The sequence below is a fragment of the Acinonyx jubatus genome, chromosome A2 (assembly GCF_027475565.1).
Source record: "Acinonyx jubatus isolate Ajub_Pintada_27869175 chromosome A2, VMU_Ajub_asm_v1.0, whole genome shotgun sequence".
NCBI classification, from domain to species: Eukaryota; Metazoa; Chordata; class Mammalia; order Carnivora; family Felidae; genus Acinonyx; species Acinonyx jubatus.
The window spans coordinates 46,729,779-46,750,951 of NC_069383.1; the positions used below are offsets into that span (position 1 = coordinate 46,729,779).

General features: G+C 46.1%; 2 protein-coding genes and 1 non-coding gene across 5 annotated transcripts in view; 1 reads left to right on the forward strand and 2 right to left on the reverse strand.

Moving 5' to 3' along the window:
• The window catches only part of NOD1 (nucleotide binding oligomerization domain containing 1), a 77,336-nt gene extending 66,635 nt beyond the window's left edge, over positions 1 to 10,701 (forward strand). For all 3 annotated transcript variants that reach the window (XM_027075197.2, XM_027075196.2, XM_027075201.2), the window contains one exon: positions 9,616 to 10,701. In XM_027075197.2, coding sequence (XP_026930998.1) covers positions 9,616 to 9,688 — 73 coding nt within the window. In that variant the 3' untranslated portion in view covers positions 9,689 to 10,701. The remainder of the gene's footprint in view (positions 1 to 9,615) is intronic.
• A 5,544-nt stretch (positions 10,702 to 16,245) lies between these two features.
• Positions 16,246 to 21,173, reverse strand: part of ZNRF2 (zinc and ring finger 2) — a 133,380-nt gene continuing 128,452 nt past the window's right edge. The window contains exon 7 of the transcript XR_008296750.1: positions 16,246 to 16,490. The gene's annotated coding sequence lies outside the window, so the exon portion shown is untranslated. The remainder of the gene's footprint in view (positions 16,491 to 21,173) is intronic.
• LOC113604280 (small nucleolar RNA SNORD2) lies at positions 19,650 to 19,718 on the reverse strand. Its single transcript, XR_003426155.1, has one exon. It is a non-coding gene; the product is annotated as a small nucleolar RNA SNORD2 (small nucleolar RNA).

Here is a 21,173-nt window from a genome sequence, read left to right on the forward strand (position 1 = left end):
GGTTAGGTATTAACTGGTTACTGATTTGGGGCCTTAACCTAAGCGATGCTATTTTGGGCCTGTGTGTGTGTGTGTGACAGTGGTCCCCGGGGCGCCTGGGTGGCTCAGTCGGTTAAGCGTCCAACTTCGGCTCAGGTCATGATCTTGCGGTTCATGAGTTCGAGCCCCTGTCAGGCTCTGTGCTGACAGCCGGGAGCCTGCTTCAGATTCTGTGTCTCCCTCTCTCTCTGACCCTCCCCCGTTCATGCTCTCTCTCTGTCTCAAAAATAAATAAACATGAAAAAAAAATTTTTTAAAAACCCAAAAAACAAAACAGTGGCCCCCTTTCGGACCGGCCTCTCCACTTTGCTGAGAGCTGTGATCAAACTTTAGGGCATTAGCGCCCCTCTCAGCTACTGCTCTGTAGTTCTCGAAGCCTTTGTTGATCCTGTGCGTGGCATTCTCAGGTCCTGATGTTTTCGCTTTGTCTCTGTGACAGTCACAGGTTACGAGCTCAGGTTTACATTCTGTTAAGTCACTTTGTCCTCTTTGTACCTTTTTGGACAGTCCAGTCTGAGGGAGACCATTTGCTTAGCGGTTGGAGGCCTCAAACATGCATTTAAAGCATTTAAGAAAATATAACGCACCAGGGCGATTCTTATGATTATGATAAGCAGGGTCTTCCCCAATGTTTGCAGGGTACTTTGAAGCCCTGGTCTCCAAGACCCAATGCCATCAAAATCAGACAAATCAAAGAAAGACCCTGTGGAAGGAGTCATCTTCTTAAGGCAAGCGCCTTGTTTTGGGATATGATGTAATCGAGTTTCAGCTTTCCCAGGAGTGTAATCCAGGTGGCACCTCCTTGCTCAGCTAAACGATAATCAAGGGCTATTCTATTCTATTCTATTCTATTCTCAAGAACAACACTGGCCAGAGAGTCTAGGGATCATTGTTGGGCAGTTGTTGCAAGAATTTCAAGAATTAAGGAGAAGTTCCTGTTCATAGCTCCGTTTGTATTTATCCCTAAACAGAGAAGTAGGGGTCTGCCAAACAGAGTTCTGAATCATGAAAGCCTCCTGGGAGGTCCTTTCCAACTCATGGTGTAAATTCACAGGAGTTGACCAATGATAAAAAAGATTTTCTCCCGGCCTGAAATAAAAGGTTGCTCCAAAGTCCAGAGGGTGGCCTGGGAAATAAAGATAAGGGCATTACCTTTCCTAGCCGATGCCAGAGTGAAGGAAAGAGGAGAAAGCGTGTCATGTTCAGTTCATGTATGAAGCCTTGATCAGGTGTCTTGAGCAGAAGCCGTCTACCTTGGGGGCGGCTGTTTCTTTTCCTTGTCAGTTTGATTTGTGGGTCTCCAGCGTCTGCATGGGACCAGGGCTCAGGAGGAGCCCTCTTGAGCCCTGTGATATGTACCCCAGGCTCAGTGCCTTCTGATTGTGCAGCACTGTCCATGTTCAGGAGTGCTTTGTAAGGTCCTTTCCAATGGGGCTCAAGAGCTGTTTTTCTCTGGTGATGTTTCCAAAATACCTAATCACCACCAGGCTCTAGACTGTGACCAACAGGACCCTTTTAATTGGGATCCCAGATGCCTTTTTTTTTTTTTTAATGTTTGTTTATTTTTGAGAGAGAGAGAGAGAGAGACCCAGAATTCGAAGCAGGTGCCGAGCTGTGAGCACAGAGCCTGACACAGGGCTCGAACCCACAAATCGCGAGATCATGACCTGAGCCAAAGTCAGACGCTTAACTGACTGATCCACCCAGGTGCCCCTATATTTTAATTTTTTAACCTCCATGCCCAACCTGGGGCTTGAACTTACAACCCTGAGATCAAGAGTCGCCAGGCTCTGAGATTGAGCCAGCCAGGCGCCCCTAGATTGGTGAATTTACGAATACATTTCATAGTTAGAAATGTGTTTTTTCATGGTACAAGAGCACAAAACAGGTTTTGCTAACACGTGCAAATCTGTTGCACACAGAGAAACTAAAGAGAAAAGTGGATAAACCTATGTTAATACTTAGTGTTTTCTTATTTGGAAGTGATCTAGATTTTCAGTGAATTTACCTTACCATGTAACTTAGCAAAACTTTAACGTTTTGGGTTACCACCAAAAAAGAATTTGGAAGCTATTTATCTTATTTACATCTTATCTATTTACATCTTTATATCTTATTTACATCTATTTAATCTTATTTACATCTATTTAATCTACTTGTTCTTAACAATTATATGTGGAGTACCCATCAAACTTCATAGGCAAACTCAACCATTATTCTGTTTAGTTTTTTTGTTTTTTCTGACAGATTTTGCAACAGAGATATCATGAAACTAATCTTTCAGTAAACAAAAGCAGAATAAAAGTTTCATATTTAATGCTCCAGGGGCACCTGGGTGGCTCAGTTGGTTAAGTGGCCAACTTTAGCTCAGGTCATGATCTCGCAGTTTGTGGGTTCAGGCCCCATGTTAGGCTCTGTGCTGACAGCTCAGAGCCTGGAGCCTGCTTCAGATTCTGTGTCTCCCTCTCTCTCTGCCCCTTCCCTGCTTCAGCTCTGTCTCTCTCTCTCAAAAATAAACATTAGAAAAAAAAAGATAAACATTAGAAAAAAAAACTTTTTTAAATGCTGGTAACTCTAAAGACAGGTCTATTTTAATTAAATCAATAACCTTAAATTAGCTTTAACACCAAATATTTTCCCAGCTCACTTTAACCCAAATGTTTTTTTCTGTCTAGCTTTCTGAGTTTTAGAATGCCCCATCCTTACTGGAGCTTCCCTTCAAACCATACCATCCAGAGGTAGAGAAAATATCACACATTTACAACATACACGGACACACATACAAATACACAGAACAGATGCAAACAAATTCTTATGGCTTTCAGATTTACTAATGTTTGTAGACAGATGATGGGCCCAATTTCCAAGTACGTCCCTCTCTCTCTTTTTGATGAACAACTTCCCTCTAAAGTTTGCATTTCAAAGAAGGGCTCTTAGGTGCTAGAGAAGATGGGGGTAGAAAATTTATAGAGAACGTATCTAAGTTTTGTCCGAGGTGATTTGGAGCATTATCTGCCTGTTACCAGAGGTGCTGGAGTCTGGGCACAAGATCCCTGTTAGCAATTTGTATGTTACTTTATTTATTTTTTATGTTTGTTTATTTTTGAGAGAGACAGAGCATGAGTTGGGGAGGAGTGGAGAGAGAGGGAGACACAGAATCCAAAGCAGGCTCCAGGCTCTGACCTGTCAGCACAGAGCCCGATGCGGGGCTCAGACCCACAAACTGTGAGATCATGACCTGAGCCGAAGTCGGACACTTGACAGACTGAGCCACCCAGGTGACCCAGCAGTTTGTATTTTAAGAAGACCTCTGTGTTTACATTTCAAAGACCTATTAAGGGACAGAGAAAGAATGCAAAGACTTCTTTTTTTCTACCTTTTTTTTTGCGCTAGTAACATTCTTCACTTTTGAAAACATGGAGGGGTTATTGGGCATATATCTAACTATTATTTAAATGTTCCTTTTTTAATTCTTAAAAAATGTCTACTGGGGCGCCTGGGTGGCGCAGTCGGTTAAGCGTCCGACTTCAGCCAGGTCACGATCTCGCGGTCCGTGAGTTCGAGCCCCGCGTCAGGCTCTGGGCTGATGGCTCGGAGCCTGGAGCCGATTCTGTGTCTCCCTCTTTCTCTGCCCCTCCCCCGTTCATGCTCTGTCTCTCTCTGTCCCAAAAATAAATAAAAAACGTTGAAAAAAAAATTTAAAAAAAAATGTCTACTTATTTATTTTGAGAAAGAGAGAGCAAGTGAGCGAGGGAGGGGCAGAGAGAGAGGGAGGGAGGGACAGAGAGTCCCAAGCAGTCTCTCCACCCTGTCAGCAAGGATCCCGACTCCGGACTCAATCCCATGAACAGTGAGATGATGACCTGAGCCGAAATCCAGAGTCAGTCGCTTAACCTATAAAGCCACCTAGGCGCCCCTATTATTCAAATGTTTCTAGGAAGCTGAATTAATTGTTCTGTTGGGTGATAGAACACAGGGCAAGATATCAAGAAATTCAAAGTGATATGGGTGAAGTCTTAAGTCTCAACAGCTTGGGTCCTGAATGGTGAATAATGTTCTGGAAACTGGTAGGGCAATATTTTCAATATGGGCCTGAATATTATTTCTGCCTACACGCAGCATTTAAAGAGAATACGTGAGTACTTGGTTATAATTAAATAAAATGCTTGATTCATCTGGGAAAAAAATGTACTCTTTTTTCCTTAAGTACATGGCAATTTTGTCCCAATATCCTGACCGTTGATGATGTCCACAAAAATTTTGAGAGGAACCAGAGAGGTTTGGAGATTGGTAAAGATAGGTGGGTTTTGATTTGTTTGCGGAGTTGCATGTCTGGTTTTGTAGAGATTTGTAAGACAAAGATCATTCCAGCCTGAATATCAAGAGACAGGCCCACTTTTTTAACTAAATTTGCTTCTTTTTTTAAAAATTATTTTTATATATTTTTTGAGGGAGAGGGAGGGAGACAGTGAACCAGGAAGGGGTAGGGAGAGAGAGAATCCCAAGCAGGCTCTGTGCTGTAAGCACAGAGTCCGATGTGGGGCTTGAACTCACAAACTGTGAGATCATGACCTGAGCTGAAACCAAGAGTCAGAGGCTTAACTGACTGAGCCACCCCGGTGCCCCTAAATTTGCTTCTATATATCAGGGGGATTAATGGGAATGAACAGAATGGTACAAAGCATTTTAACAAAAAGCCTTCTTCACGGTTACACACGTCAACCTTGGCTTCTATTAGCCTCTGAACACCAACCTTCCTCTGATCATTTGTCAGAAGGCCAAGCAGAAATGTTATTGGTCATCTCTTTCCTCTGTGAAGGGGAGGTGGGTGAATAGTCAAATCTTTTTAATGTTTCTCTAAATTTGGTAGGATCTTCTGAAAGTGGAGGAAAAAGGGCTTTATAGAAGATTTCCTGCCATTTGGGGGGCATGCATTGGGACAGGAGACATCTGCAAAGGCAATTGTCCAAAAAAGTCTAAGGCCGACAGAGGTCGATTACGGTAAACCAAGCCCTCCTGTGTCGTCCTAAGTGCTTGGTGCTTCTGTTAAAGTCACTTTCTGGCTTTCAGCATTTACTGAAAGAGTAAATATAAAGAGTAGCCTTTATACTTTGAGCCTAGAGGTCAGGCTGGATGTTAAGAGGGGAGTTTTCATCGGAGGTGGACACTTATCTGTCTTAAGTCTAATTTTTGTTCTTTTATGTTGTCAAGGGAATCCCTAAGGCTAGCCGTTCTAAGATAACTGAGAGCTTTTTATAAAGAATTTTTTTTTTTCCAATAGCCAATTTAAACGATCTGGTACCTGGCCATTGACAAATAGGATGTTACTAATTTCAGTAGCGACTCAAAACCATAAGCGGCTTAACGGAAAACTCCAAAGAGGTGTGTCCCAGAGGGGCAGAGACGAGGCAGCCCCGGTGACCCAAAAGTTTACTTCCAGGACCAGGCTGAGAAAGCAGACAGCTTCACTGTGCCGGCCGGAAGAGTGAGGTCACGTGTGCTGTGTCTCCCGTCTCCCCAGAATGTGAGACACCTCCAGGCTCATCTGGGACAGGCAGACGCTAATGGAGTGGCATTTCCCAGCACTTGACAAGCAAGCGGTTGAGGCAACAGAGGCCCTTATGGGCTTGGACCTCTCCTGACACTTTCTTGGGAGGCGGCACGGCCCCGACAGAGCATGCTGCTTATAACTGTGTTTCTGGGTCCCCGGTCTGTTGGACTGGCCACCACGGTGCACCCTGGTAGGTGCGCCCTCCACGTGACAGAAACCAGAGAAAGGTCACAAAGCCAAGCTCTTAGGACACAGAACCAGATGAAAGCAAAATTCTCTTATATTCATATTAACAGCCCCGCCTACGCCTTGGGTCTCTGGGGCCAAACTAATCCGTAGGAGAGATGTGCCTTCGGTGTTTCACAGTGTACCTTGCCCCCCAGATGTTTGCTTAATCTACCCTGTTCCATGACCAATTTCTCCTACTGGGGGTTCTTTGAGTTAGATGACAAGCACTCTAACAGCTTTTAGGTGCCTGACTTGTGACCACTCGTGGCTTTGGCTTCCAAGATGTTTCCTAGCAACAGCCTGTACCCCATGTGCACGTTAACCACAGCAAGGTTTGTGTAAATGGCCACGGGTCCGATGCGACTGGGACCTCGCTAGTCTGTGAGGCGGGCCCCAGCGGCGCGTTTACAGGGCCCATACCTGTGTTCTGTCCTACGATAATTCCTCTCCGTGACACTCAACACAGAAGACACAGACAAAACAGTGACCGTCTCTGGGAGGAAATGATCAGTAGCCAAGGAGTATTGTACCACGTTTTTACCAGAAGTGGCTACACCCAAGGAACTGGTTCTACAGTATTTTCTCCTGCTAACTAAATCTGGAGACAGAAGGATTCTTACCACATTCCTTCCACCAGACCCCGCAGACAGAGGTGGCTGGAGGCCGACGTGGTCAGAAATCTCACCTTCTGCTGGTCCCAGGATCTCAGCTGCAGCAATACCAGGCAAGCACCTGTCCCGTGAGTTAGTATCCTGCCGATAATGCCAACCAAAGGGAAGGAGAAATTCGTCCTCTACCCTTCAAGGTCTTCCAGCTGGGCTAAGAGTTAAATTTGCATAAAACAGATTAACCAGGGGAGAAAACCACAGAGTTTTATTATGAGTGCACAGTGGGCCAAAATGGCCAAGGCAGGCAGTTTTTCTACTTTGTAGACAAAGAGACAATAAATGAATCCATGAAGAATTGACAGGTCAGGGCACCTGGGTGGCTCAGTAGGTTAAGTGACCGACTTGGGCTCAGGGCATGATCTCACGGTTCATGGGTTCAAGCACCGCGTCGGGCTCTGTGCTGACAGCTTGGAGCCTGCTTCTGATTCTGTGTCTCCTCCTGTCTCTCTAAAAAAATAAATAAGTAAACATAAAAAAAATCCGCAGGACAGAGAAAACTCAATTAACTTCAGGAGTTCCAATTAGTAAGGAATTGTCGACAGAATTTGGGGTGTGATATATATTAGTAAAAATTAACAAGGGGTGTTTATACAGCTTTCTTGCCTCTAAATTTCCTATCTGGTAATAAGGTCTCTTTACCTCCCTGGTAAAGGGAGGGTAATCTTTCAGATGGGAGATTTACTTCCTGCTTCCAGGGGACAGAGGAGGGTCCGAATGGCCTTCTTGCGCAGGCTGTCTCTTAAATAAGTTTTATTCAAAATAATCAGTATGCCATGGGGACGTCTGGGTGGCTCAGTCGGTTGGGCATCCGACTTTGGCTCAGGTCATGATCTCACAGTTCATGAGTTCGAGCCCCCTGTGGGGCTCTGTGCTGACAGCTCAGAGCCTGCTTCGGGTTCTGTATCTCCCTCTCTCTCTGCTCCTTCCCTGCTTGTGCTCTCTCTCTCTCTCTCTCAAAAAGAAAGAAAAACATTACAACAAATTTTTTCAGGATGCCAGCGCAGCAAATTTTGGAGCAGCCTGTCCTTGGCCCCTACAAAACCAACTGCCTAGAGCTCTTTTACAAATTAACGTCAGCGGTACTATCCAGAGGTGGGACAATATGTCGTATTTATAACGTACATACAAACACGCAGATGCAAAGACCCTACATTACTAATATTTGTGGTGTCGTGTTTAGTCTCTTGCTAAATCTTTTAATTAACCTTTTAATGAAACTGTTTTTGGAATCTTGAAACCTTTCAGAGCTGCTGCTTTACGCAGCAATTTACGCAGGTATCCCAATGCGTTTTACTTGGGGAACCCGTGCTCTCAGATGCGCTTCTAAATGCCCTCACGCCTAATGGGAACGTTCCCCATAGTGGCCATTGTACTTCTAGGTGGTTTTTGGTAACGTTTTGCCATTTCAGTAGGTATTCACAGGTCCTGGCACCATCGTGTTCAGACATAAAATGGGCAGGTGGGCTGGAAGGTGGCATGTCTGTAAAATTTAAGGATCCCGTTAGCTGAGCCTTTGTTTACACCAAACAACCCAAACGTTCACACGCCAGCGGTAACCAAAACCTGTTAACCGCGGCCTGGGCTGGCAGAGAGAAGGCTGTGCCCACCACCGGCCATTCCCAGCACGGACCCGCCCAGTGGTCTCCACTACGGAGACTGCAGACTGGAAATGGGGACTGCGGATGGGAGCTGAGGAGGAATTCCAACGTGAACTGGCGGGCTGACCCAAGGGTAAGGGCTGGTGCTGAGAACCTCCCCCCATCCCACCCCCATCGCTCTGTGCTGACCCGTTAACCCTAGACTGGCAAGCCTGTTAGGGCGGGAGCTCCGATGCAAGGAGGGGAGTACGAATGGAGAGGGACTCCCCGGTGGCACCCCGGAAACATGGGGAAACGGGCGAGGCTGACCTTGAACTCAGAAGTGCGCTGGCAGGGCGCCCTGCCTGTGGGTCTTCTTGGCCCCGGAGGCCGGAGGAAGTTCGCTTCAGATCCCAACGCTGCCACCAAGTCTGTTAGACAAAATTCAGCCGAGTAAATGTGAAGGTCTGATTGGCTGACTGGTAGAGGGTATAGCATAATGCCAAGGCTCGGAGGCAGGAAGGGGCCTGGTGCCCTTGAAAAACGGCAAGATGTCCGTGGGCCCTGGGGTTCAGACGGTGCAGGAGAAGGGGCAACAGGGGGCGGAGGAGAGGGGGTAGGCTAGACCGTAAGAGATCTGTGGGTCGTGCCACGTATTCGGGTCTATATCCTAAAAGCAATGGCAAGTCGTGGAGGGGTGTGAAGCAAAGAGGGGTATGATCAGATTTGCATTACAAAGACCGTTCTGGCTCCTCCAGGAAAATGGATTTGAAGAGGCCAGAAGAGTACGTGTGAAGGGACCAGGCAGGAGGGCACTGCAGCGCTCCAGAGAAGAGACGATGGCGCTCAGACCACCATGGTGGTGGTGAGGACGTGGAGAGGTCCCAGGGAGGCACTCTGGGGATGTTTAGGGAATAAGATAGAACTTTGTGATAGACTATGAAGATGAGGGGGTCAAGGCCGACCCCCAGGTCGCTACCTTGCACAGATGGATAAAGAGTGGTCCCGTGCACTGAGCCAGGGTCCCTGGGCGGCGTCCGAGTGAAGATGTCAAGTAAGTGGAGCCACACGCGAGAGGTCTGGGCCGCAGGTCCACTCACGTAGGGATGAGGTCAGCTGGGGCAAAGGGCCAAGCCCCCAGTCTAGAGGAAATCCAGTATCTAGAGGCCACGTACGGGAGAACATGGGAGAGGAGACGGAGGTGGAGTGGCAGACACAGGAGAAAACCAGAGAGCAAGAAATCAAGCCGAGCAAATGTGGTGGTTCAAGGAGGCAGGGGAGAGAACAGCCAAACGCCCGTGAAGGACGGGACAGACAAGGCCTGAGACAAGGTCATGAAGTTCAGGCTCCTAGAGGCTATTGGTGACCTTGGTGAGACCCAGTTCATAGAGCGACAACAGCTGGAAGGGAGTAATCTTACCAAGCAAGTGTCTGAATGGAGCACGTTCCGGAACTTCTGGGCCACGTGAAGAACAGGAGGGTGTCGGGAACACGTCCCGGGAAGGCTCCTACAAACCGCTAATGTTTTGTGTTCTTTGTTTCTCCCCGACAGCCTAAATGGAAACTTGATAAAGCCAGAGGAGGCCAAAGTCTTCCAAGATGAGAAGCGGATCGTCTGCTTCTGAGAGGCCACTGCTGTGCACGGGGTGTGGGCCCCGGGCGGCCCGCTAGCAGAGCCAGCCGCCCCGTGCATTCGTCCCTCTCGGAGTCTCAGGGGACCCTGCTGCCTTGGTGACGGGCACGAGCGTCCCTGAGCAGCTGTTACAATTTTGCAGGGCATGAGTGTGCCTGGTGGGCCGTTTTACTTACTGTAAATACACTATGAAGAGACGTAATGCACGTGTAGGGTTATTTTTATCGGACATTAGAGGAAGAAGACTGAGCTCAAACGCCTGCCCTGAGGACCCCGGAGATGAGTTGGACACGCTGTCTTCGTGGAAGAATTGAGGACATGGTATAGAGTTAGTGCCAAGCTTCTTGGACAAAAGGTACTCGACGACCAAGTGTTTTACCTGGAATAGTCTCTTCCTCCTCCGTACTCCCCAACAGGTTGACGGTCTGCTCACTTCACCGCTGTAGATACTAGGTCTGTGCAGTGTTGCGATTTGATCCACCCAAGGTTTTGCCAAGACAAGGGCTCCTGCTCGGCTTTTGTTTTAGTCCTAGAGTCTCACTCTGCTGACAGAGATCGCCGGGTGCCCTCTTAGCAGGTCTAAGAGGAAAGAGTGGTGTCCTCGTAACATTGAGCTTCCGCTCAGGGCTTTCCCACGCTGGGCTCACCTCCTCCGGAAGGCGGATGGGGGCGGGCACAAGTGCTCTGCCCTAAGAAGAAGAACCTGTGCCCCTCCTCCAAAAGGAATAAGGCCTGGCTTGCCTCTGTGGCCCTGGCCTCCAAGCAGAAGCTTCTGTCTCTCTCTCGCCCTCTTGAGGAGGGGAGTTTTCTCCTTGCCCCAAAGTCCTTGGGAGGATGACTGAACTAGGCCGAGGGGGCCGCTGAGAACCCAGCTAGCAGAGCAGGTTAGACACCGACCATCATGGCGGCCACATGCTGGACGTTAAATGGGGGTGGGGGGGGGGTGAGATTACCAGAGAAATTGTTCTTCTACCAATTTGTTTGTTAATAAAATATTGAAAACACCCCTTCTCATTGCCCAAGTCTGGGGTTTTTAAAAAGGGATTCAGCCTGGTAGGCGTGCTGGGATCCCTGCACTGCATGCCTGACTCCCTTCAAAGACACCCACTGCGTTGGGTGGGGCCCTGGGGTGCGGTGCTGTGAAGAGGCTGGGGAGGGAGGCCAGAGCAGTCTTCGGTATGGTCCTTCGCAGGCCTCTCCACCTACCGAGGGACCAAGAAAAGCCGAGGAAGTAACTGAGGCCTTTCCCTCCATCTGACCTGTGAATCCGCACAGCTGGCTTCTTAGAGGAACAGACTTGGTCAGGGGCGGCTGGGGTTAGGATATGGCCCCTGGGCCCTCGCCCCACGCTCTAGTGGGCCCTGGTGGGCCATGTTCCACACGGACTCCTTTCTGGGGCTGTTCACTGCTGCGGGGAAGATCCAGGTGGACCTTTCATCCACTGTGGCAAGATAAAGATCCAACAGGAGAGGGGAAGCAGGGGGGTGCCTACCGACAGTACCTTTGAGTTCTCGGAGGCCCAGTCTGGCTTTGTACAGCAGCCCCAGTACAATTTAGGAAGTTAACTCTGAAAATCCTATCCAGCCATTCAGCCACGTGGTGGCCGTCCCCCTAAGGGACTGCTTTGGTAGCCCCCCTCACCTCTGCCCTCACCCCAGACCCGACTACTCACCTAAGAGTGGCTGCTTCACGGGGTGACTGTCTCTACCAGAGATTCTGGGCAATGCATGTGGAACGAGCGTGGTGAGCTGATGGCCAGGGGTGCTTCGACCTCAGACTTCCCGGCTAAAAGAACTATACAGATTCAGGTTTTATTAAACCACTAAAACTAAACTTTTGAGAGTCTAAAGTTTACTCAGAAACCACCCAATAGTACTGCTCTTAGAGATTATCAACATTAAAACTGCTGCCTCTAAGGAAATTCGAATTTATGTAGTGTTGGCTTAAAGTCTATTTGGAAATGCGCTGGTCTTCCAATGGTAAATGAAGGATTTTCTATTTCTCAAGTCTCCTAATTTGCTGGAAAGGTTCTCCATTACTCACTGGTGAGTTTCTGCACAAGAAGAGGAGACCTTTCCTAATCAAGAAGAAGAAATCCATTGAAAATTGGAAAAAAAAAAAAAAAGCCACAGACTTAGGACTGTTTCCTCCCACAGGACATTTTGGTTGGTTTAGGGAAAGAAATGACAGTTCCCATATTTCAGACCTGCATTTATGGCATGTCTGTGCTGATTTGGAACTTCTAAAAAAAAGCCAGGTCAAGTCACTAGGTGGCTTTGGGCCAGCACCTAAGACTATAGGAATCTTAATTTGCTTTTTGAAAAATGGGAATCCTAGAGTACTGCTCACAGAGTGGTTGTGAGGACCAGACGTGCTGATGCATGGTAAGCAGCACAGCAACATCCAGCACAGGGTCCCTGCTCAATATAGGCCAGTTACCGTGAAATTGACGTTGTTCATTTCAGCTCCCGATGGACCGCCCAGGTGGTCCTCTTCTCAACGCTTGGGCTTAGGGAACTTCCCAACAAGGTCAAATATGGGCCTGGAAGTTCTCAAAGTCAAGTCCAAAAATAGTCCACCTCAAGCTTCTTGGACCAGTCTAGCTCTGTCAGTGAAAAGCATAGCCGTTAGTTTTCATTGTTATCCCCAAACAGCGCTACCATTTAAGTGTCACTCACCGAACAGCAGGAGGCACATCCAGGTCTTCCTCACACAGTCGAGATGGGAGCAGGAGCCCCCGTCTCCTGCTCCACACCAAGCTGGGCCCACGAGCCTTCGCCAGGCGTCCCCTTCTGCCGGACTGGAAGCATTTGGCTCCCGGATATTTGGGTCCACTTCCAGGTACACCACATGTCTATTTCTAGTGATTAATTGATCACTTACAGAAAAAAAAAAAGCAAAAAAAAAAACCACCCTAGCCCTGGAGTTGAAAGACAAAACCAGGATCACTATCCCAGGTCCATGGGGAGGAGTTTTCACGCAAATGGAATAAGCTGGTGAGGTGGCCGGGGCTCCTGTGACCACACAGATGCGCTTCTCAGAAGAGCTGCGGGGCCCCGGGGGCCATCCCGGCACAAGTCCCTCAGCCTGAAAATTGAATGGACTGCACCCAAGACCGGCCTAAAACATAAACCTAAACTAAAACCTAAAACTGGAAAGGTTAGGGGCCCCCAATGATCTGTAGTAAAAAAACTTTTAAAACAATAGCAAATTATAAAGTGCGAGGATGTTAAACAAGTTTTTCCCATGACTACCTGGGTACTTCCTGGGGCAAATAACAACTACCCAAAGATCTCAAAAATTTTTTCCCTGATTTTTTTTTTCTGTCAGTGCTTTCTGTTATGAAAGCAGTAGTGTTGCTATATTAAAGGAAATTTTAAAGATAATGTGTATACAGAACACAATAGTAACAGTTCATTTTTGCGTGCCATCTTCCCGTTTTACCTACTTTGTGACATTTTTTCCCAATTGTTTTTATTGTGGTAAAATATACATAAAATTTACCATCTTGACTATTTTCATTTTTAATTTTTTTAATGTTTATTTTTGAGACAGAGCAAGGGGGGGGGAGGGGCAGAGAGAGAGGGAGACACAGAATCTCAAGCAGGCTCCAGGCTCTGAGCCATCAGCACAGAGCCCAACACGGGGCTCGAACCCACAAGCTGTGAGATCATGACCTGAGCCAAAGTTGGACGCTCAACCGAGCCACCCAGGCGCCCCACCATCTTAACTATTTTTAAGTGAACGGTTCAGTGGCATTAAATATATTTGTCATGTTGCACAATAATCACCACCATCCATCTCTAGAATTCTCTTCTTAGAACACTGAAACTCTAGACCCATGAGAGAACTCCCTACTCTCCCTTCTTCCCAGCCCCTGGCAGCCACCCTTTCTGTCTCTAGGATTCTATTTTAAGTACCTCATATAAGTAGAATCACACAGCATTTTTGCGTAACTGGCTCACTTCGCTTAGCATGATGTCCTCAGGTCCATCCATGCTGTAGCCATGCGTCAGGATTTCCTTCTGGAAACTTACATGGTTATGATCACAGTGGACGTTTGTGGTTTCTTTCAATCAGACATGTTCCCACATTGTTACATAGGCTTCATCATTATCGTTTGAATTCTGTTGGTTAGAGAATTTGCTTAATTATGTTCCAAATGTTAGAGATCCAGTCTTCCAGACTGGTTGTGGTGGTGATTATTTCACGTGATGTCTCTGTGGACGTAGAACATTCTTTAGGGTTGTTTCTTTGGAGTAGGATTATCAATCAAAGATTTTTGCTATGAAGTTTTCTTTCTTTCTTTTTTAACCTATGTCAGCCCATGAAGTCTAGGGGTAAACTAAATGGTCTGGAAGCAGATGGAAGTTACAGAACATAATCTGTAATGTAAAGTGAAGCCAGTAAGGTCTCCTTTGACCCTGGACCCCCACCCTACAGATTAGAGCTACAGGCTGGCACTGGTAATCACCACAATTTCAGGGAGAATGAATAATCCCTAAATCAGCCTCTGTTTGAAGCTGGCACTGTGTAGCATAATAATTCATCAGCATAGGCATCAGTATCTTCAAAATCAGTTTTCCTTACTTAAAAAAATATATAGCTGTGCATACGTGTCCTTGCTTCGCCCAAACAAACCTAGTCTGACGGGATCCCCTAACACTGCATCAAATGGAGACGATGACTTCCCAACAACCCAGAGAAGTAGGAGTTACTTCATGAATGAGAAAACACGTGACGATGGGTGTGGATCTTGTCTTACTAATCATAATGTGCATAAAAATGTGTGTGTGATGGGGAGCCCATCAGGAAAGGGATTTTGGTGAACGTTGAAAGACGCACCTGGCGACACCTGAGATTTTGAGCTCATGTAGTTCAGTTCTGTTACTCTACCGCTGAGGAAACTGGTGCCAAACAAAAGCAACTTGCCCAAGGTCACACAGCAGGTCACCGGTAGAGCACGGACTAGAACACGGGCCTGTCTGCTTCTGTTTCCTCTCTGTTCTGATAGTTTGTGACCTTCAGTTCAATTCTGCAATTGACCATCTTTCTGCCAAGTCTTGTACATCTGGTCCTAATCCACTAGGGCCACTTAAACAAAATAAACTCCCTCCCTACGGACGCAGATGGGGTCTCATTAGTGTCCCTGGGACTCTTCAGGAAGCCTAATCTGTTTCCCCCTTATCCCTGGTGCTAAAAGTTACAGGACTCTGGAGTCACATTTATAAGCCTCACTGTCTGAGAGTCACAAAGCTAGGAACATCTTGGAGAAGGTTGGGAGATGCATAAGTCTGACTCTACAGAGTCAGCTTCCTCATTGGCTATCCATTCTTCATTCTTCAACCACGGAACTAGACCAAAGGACTAAGTAGGTGCATTCCAGAGACCTGGAGAAGATCCTATTTGAATAATTTTCATCACAAGAGGGCAGATGTGTCCGGTAAGCAATTAGTCCATCCTGTCAGTGCCCCCCAAGGATTCAACTGCGCCAGAGGCCTGCTGATTGACACATTGTTCTTTAAAGAAGACTCTATGTCATTTGCAACTACACGGATGGAACTGGAGGGTATTATGCTACGTGAAATTAGAGAAAGACAAATATCATATGACTTCACTCATATGAGGACTTCAAGACACAGAACAGATGATCATAAGGGAAGGAAAGCAAAAATAATATAAAAACAGGGAGGGGACAAAACATAAGAGACTTTTTTTTTTAATATGAAATTTATCATCAAATTGGTTTCCATACAACACCCAGTGCTCATCCCAACAGGTGCCCTCCTCAATGCCCATCACCCACTTTCCTCTCCCTCCCCCCCCCCCCCCCCCCCCCCCCCCCCCCCCCCCCCCCGTCAACCCTCAGTTTATTCTCAGTTTTTAAGAGTCCATTTAAATATGGAGAACAAACAGAGGGTTTCTGGAGGGGTTGTGGGAGGGGGGATGGGCTAAATGGGTAAGGGACACTAAGGAATCTACTGAAATCATTGTTGCACTATATGCTAATTTGAATGTAAATTTTAAAAAATTAAATAAGACTCCATACCAAGGATGTAATGTCAAAAGCAATTTCAGTGTAAGCCCATTCACTCTTGTGCTCAAAGACATCATTGGCAAGTAGAGAGTTGGCCCCAGGGCTCCTATCGTCTCAATTCTCAGTGCCACCAGTAGTTGTGTGACCTTGGATAAGCAATTTAGCTTTTCGGAGCTTGAGTTTCCCATTGTGATAATGGTACTCCCCTCACAGGGCTGTTTGGTTAAAGGAGTAAATTAATATATGTAAAGCACTTAAAACTACCTGACCTGTAGTAAGGGCTCCAGAAGTAGTAACTCTTACTGTTTGATCAGAACCTTTTCCTTAATGAGCACCAGGGAGAAGGCAAGAGGAAAGAGTGGCCTGTGCTGGGCCCTCCTTTCCATCCTTCAGAGCCCCTCTGAAACAACATCGCTATTTTCAGACTGATAGCAAACTCTAGACTTTCAAGCAGCCTAGAGCCAGAAGCCATTTCCACGGCTGAACACCCGTGGGATGAGAACCATTCCCCATACTTAACATGGTCCTTCATTTTTATTTTGTTAAGGAACTGCGCATCCAAATCATATCTGGAAACATGGAGTAGGGAGGCCAAAAGCCTGTCTGCGTTTTGATTTGATTTCACAGATGTTCGCGTGTATTTCCAGGCCTTCCACATGACAATCACAGGGCTGAAGTTCATTTCTTTGATGTCAGCCCGCGGCTGTTTCTAGCATTCTTTTCTTTCACTCATTAACATTGCTACTGATTCCCCAGCCTGTAGAAGAAATGAATGATGGACGTCTTGAGAGAAGAGGGAAGGAGGCAGAAGACAAGGGAATAAAAAACAAAACAAATCGGGAGGGTGGGAGGTGGGTGGGTTAATTCCTGAATCCTGACTTGCACCCTGCCTTGTCCCCTCCTATCGCCTTGTCTGGGAAATGGCCCCGCGTGTCTCAGGCCCTCAGCCCAGCGTCCTGGACACTGACATTTACGGAGGGAGCAGTTGATCATCTACTGAGCAGCTGTGGGGGTGGCCCAGCTGCCCACTGCTGCTTTTATATTTCCCAGTGCATTTTATATTTCCCACATTCCTAGGCCATGTGTAAGGTCTTTTTCCTTCCGTCAAGATAATGCACTTATTTCTAATTCATTTTCCCAGGAGGACCCATGGATGGTCAACAAAATTCCTCCATTGGAATCATCTAGTCCAGTGTGCCTCAACCTTTTTTTCATCATCACCCCTTTAAGGAGATATTTAGACATTTTTTCCTAATTCCCCCTTCCCACCATGAAATTCTACCACCACAGATATATTTCTCTTTGTGGCCCCCTGGAGGGCCACAAACCACTGAATATCCAAGTTCTTTTTGCTCCCCCATGAACCAATTTTCACCCTCTTAGGGGCGATATCCTCCTGGGTGAGAATGCTGGATCCAGTCAAACCCTAAATGATTCTCGTTACCCTTGCCGTCTCCAAGAACCCCACCACCACCCTAACTACGAGTTGCCTTTTTACACATTATTTATCTTCCAGTACAATACACTTTAGTAGTTACAACTCTAACATGCTCATTCTTTCTCGTCACTTTTTTAATCTGTCCTATAACAATTTTAATCATTGTGCAAAAACATTGCTTGCGTTTGCTTTAAAAACCGCTAATGGTAAAAGGAGAACAGTCTGTCCTAACAGGGGTCATTCCCATCTGGAGCATTCTGGCGCCAGCAGCTTCAGAGCTCTGAAGGTCACTTCTGTGACCATTACCAGGCCTTTGGGCAGAGCCTGGGGCTGGCCAACTTCGCCTTTGCTGTTGTCCCACTTCCCTTTCTCACTTCCTAATTCCCCCACCCTCACAACGCCTCCAAGGGACCCACCCATGTCCACAATTCCCCTTTTGAAACAGAATCAAGCCTCTGCTCACCCCAGGGTGCCTACCTCCCCCATCATTATCCTGCTCATTTATCTCCTTCACTACCCCAGAGTAATTCCAGAAGATATTTAGCTCTTTTGAAAGGGCTTGACCTCTGCAATGCCTTAGGCAGAGCTGAGAAATCCCATCCATCCATCCATCCATCCATCCATCCATCCATTTCTCCCTCCCTCTCTCTCACAGGTAAATACTGAATAACCAAAACAGTACATAAAAATTAAGGAAAGCTAGCTGTTAAGAAATGACCCCTAAATGTACAATGGCTTAAATACAGTAGGACTTTATGATTCATATAAACAGTTCCAGAAGGTTTCAGATTGGTGGTAGAAAGCTCTGTTGCATAGTCACTCAGGGACCCAGGCTGTCAGCTTTTGCCATCTTCAACATGTGGTTGCCAAGGTCACCCTCGGCAGTGTAAACCAGATAGCAGAAGCAGAAAGAGCACAGAGGGCAGCCAACGGGAAGCTTTATGGGCCCAGTCATGAAACAGGGCACGTCTCTTCTATTCACATTTCAAAGGTAGAGCCCAACCACAAGGCCAACCCTAAATGCAAAGAAGGAGTCTAGTTGTGTGCCTAGAAAGGCGAGGCAACAGTCTGCCGACCTCATGGTTTAATGCTACAGACTTAGGTCAGCTTTTTAGAAAATAAAAATCATGTCCGTCACGTGCAGCATGGCACAGTGAGAACAGAGGTTGAGGGTTAGAACAGGATTTTGGTTCCATGCTTACTAACTGTGTAACCTGAGCACAGACTACCTAAGCCATGTAAATCTTCTTTTCTTCATCAACAACACAGGGAAATAATTGTTTTCGCTGGGTCCTTATAAGGAATGAAGGTTAAGTACTTGGTAAGAGGATCTGGCACACGGTAGGCATTCAATAAATGGTAGCTGTTAGCATTACCATTGCTAAACTAAGTTGAGTGGTGCGAAAAATCAAAGAACACGGAGAGGAGTAACACTAAGCTATCTAGATAGCAGTAACATTAGTCACGAAAGTCTAACTCAAACCAATGTTATAAAAAAAAAAAGGAGGAGGGGATTTATTAGGATAGAATAACGGGGCATAGCTCTTCACATCAAGGGGAGACCTGCCAAACTGGAGCCTTCTCCAAGACTTCAGCGATTGGAGCTCTTTTCCTTTGTCATGCTATACGCCACGTATCTGTATCTTTGCTTCATTCTCTCCAATGGCACACCTTTGCATGTTTCAACAGCCTCAAAAATCGCAAACTTTCAAATGTAGGATATTATGGTTATATTTTTAAAGCATGTCCTACTGGCCTTGAGTTGGTAACTGCTGAAGTTAGGGGATGGGTACACGGGAGTTCTCTATACTGTTCTCTCTACTTTTGTATACATTTGGAAATTTCCACTAAACAAACAAACAAAAGAAAAGAAAAGCCCAAGACTGATCTCATCTTGACCTAGAGAATCAAGGAGGAGGAGGGACAGACTTGACTGGCCCACCATACGTCACATTTTTTTAAGCAGTGACTTTCTGCCTTGGTGAAAACTCTATGCACCCAAAGGGAAATGCTGCCATGATCACCACTGCCATCTGATTGGCCATGGTTTTTCTGGATTGAGAGAAATGGCTAAAGTGATACACAGACCTCAGCACAGGGTTGGATGATTTCAACTACAACCTTTTCTTGGCCTTGCTGATTGTGAGAACGCTTCCCCACTCTTCTCACATTGTATCTCTTTAAGAAAGGTAGAGCGATCTTGGCAGTGTTGTCCTTAAGCACCATCACATTTAACAGAGTCTCAGGAGAGAACAGATCGGAGAAAGCAAGCATGAGAACGACAAAAATTACAGACCTACTTTCTAGTGATGGAGACCATCAGCTCAGAATAGTCACATGTGCATTAAGGGTATCTAATCAGAATATCCAGTACCTAAGAGATTCTCTGGGCAGCTCCAGGAAAAAAAAAAAAAAAAAAAAAAGAGGTTGAGAACTAGCTATTACTCTTTCTTCTAAGCTTTCCCCCCCCAAATAACCAAGTGGTGGGCAATGGGTACTCTCTTCATCGCAGGTCAGTCCTGAAAGATGATTGCCATCATTTCACTACAGGATGTATTTTTTAAAGAAAACAAAAATCAATTTCTCTGTATTACATTCTTCATGTCCTATGAACTGGTTGATCTCATTATATCGATCACATAAAAAACAAGGACTGAGGGGAAAGGTATTGATAATCTTAGAACAAAAGTCTAAGAATACAGGAAGCAAGCAATTATTGACCGCAGTCTAATACTCTGTCCAAAAAGAAAGAGCATACTGGAATATAACTTTTATAATTAAAAAGCTTTGCTAACCAGCCTTGGTATCCAAATCATGTCGTCATATCCAAATCAGATTTTTTATTTTCACAAATGTGGCAGACTGTCCTATCCAAAGATAGATGCCACAACATACTCCATCCCACATTCCCACATGTTTGTTTGGGTTTTTTTTAACCATGTAACACGGACATTCCTTCCATTGGGGGGTGGGCTTTATGTCTTCTCCCTGTGAACCTGGGAAGACCCTGTGTCCCCCTCAACCAACAGGGTACAATGGAAGCGACTCCACGTGACTTCAAGACAAGGTCGCAAGAGACTCACGCACTTCTGCATTGCCCTCTTGGGACAACAGTTCTTGGGACTGAGCCACTGCACTACAGGGAAGCCGTGCAGCTACACGGACATGTCATGTATAGGTGTGCCACCAAACAACCCCAGCTGAGGTCCCAACCAATAGCCAACACTGACCACTACGTGTGAGAGAGCGAGCCTTCAGCTAATTCTGACCCCAACCCATTGAGTCATTGCCAGCTCCAGCTGATAATGCATGGAGCAGAGATGAGCTGCCCCTGCAATCCCAGCCCAAATTGCGCATTTGAGAATAAAATAAAGAATAAATATGACATTATTAGGGGCGCCTGGGGGGCTCAGTCGGTTAAGCGTCCGACTTCGGCTCAGGTCATGATCTCGCAGTTCATCAGTCCGAATCCCGTGTCAGGCTCTGTGCTGACAGCTCAGAGCCTGGAGCCTCTTCGGATTCTGTGTCTCCCTCTCGCTCTGCCCCTCTCCTGCTCGCACTCTGTCTCCCTCTCTCAAAAAAATAAAAAAACATTTAAAAATTTTAAAAACAATAAACAAAAAGTAAATATGACATTATTAAGTTACTAAAACATTTTTGTCTTTTGTACATGGCAGAATAAAATGTTGAAATAATATGAATAAATGGAGTATTTTGAAGCAATCAGGAGGGAAGAATTCGGTTTACAGGTGTCAGCGTGGATAGATCTCAAAAACATATAGTGAAAAAATGAATAATCAGAATGACATACAGACAACAAACATTTATATACATTTAAAAACATATTCAAAACAATCATATTTTTCAGAGATTCATAACTTCAAATTAATATACAGAAGGTCAATCAGAAGGGCATATGTTAAATACACGAGGGTGTAGGTCTGCGGGAGTGGGAATGGGGACAAAGGCAAAACATAATTTAAAAGGGACAACCACCATGAA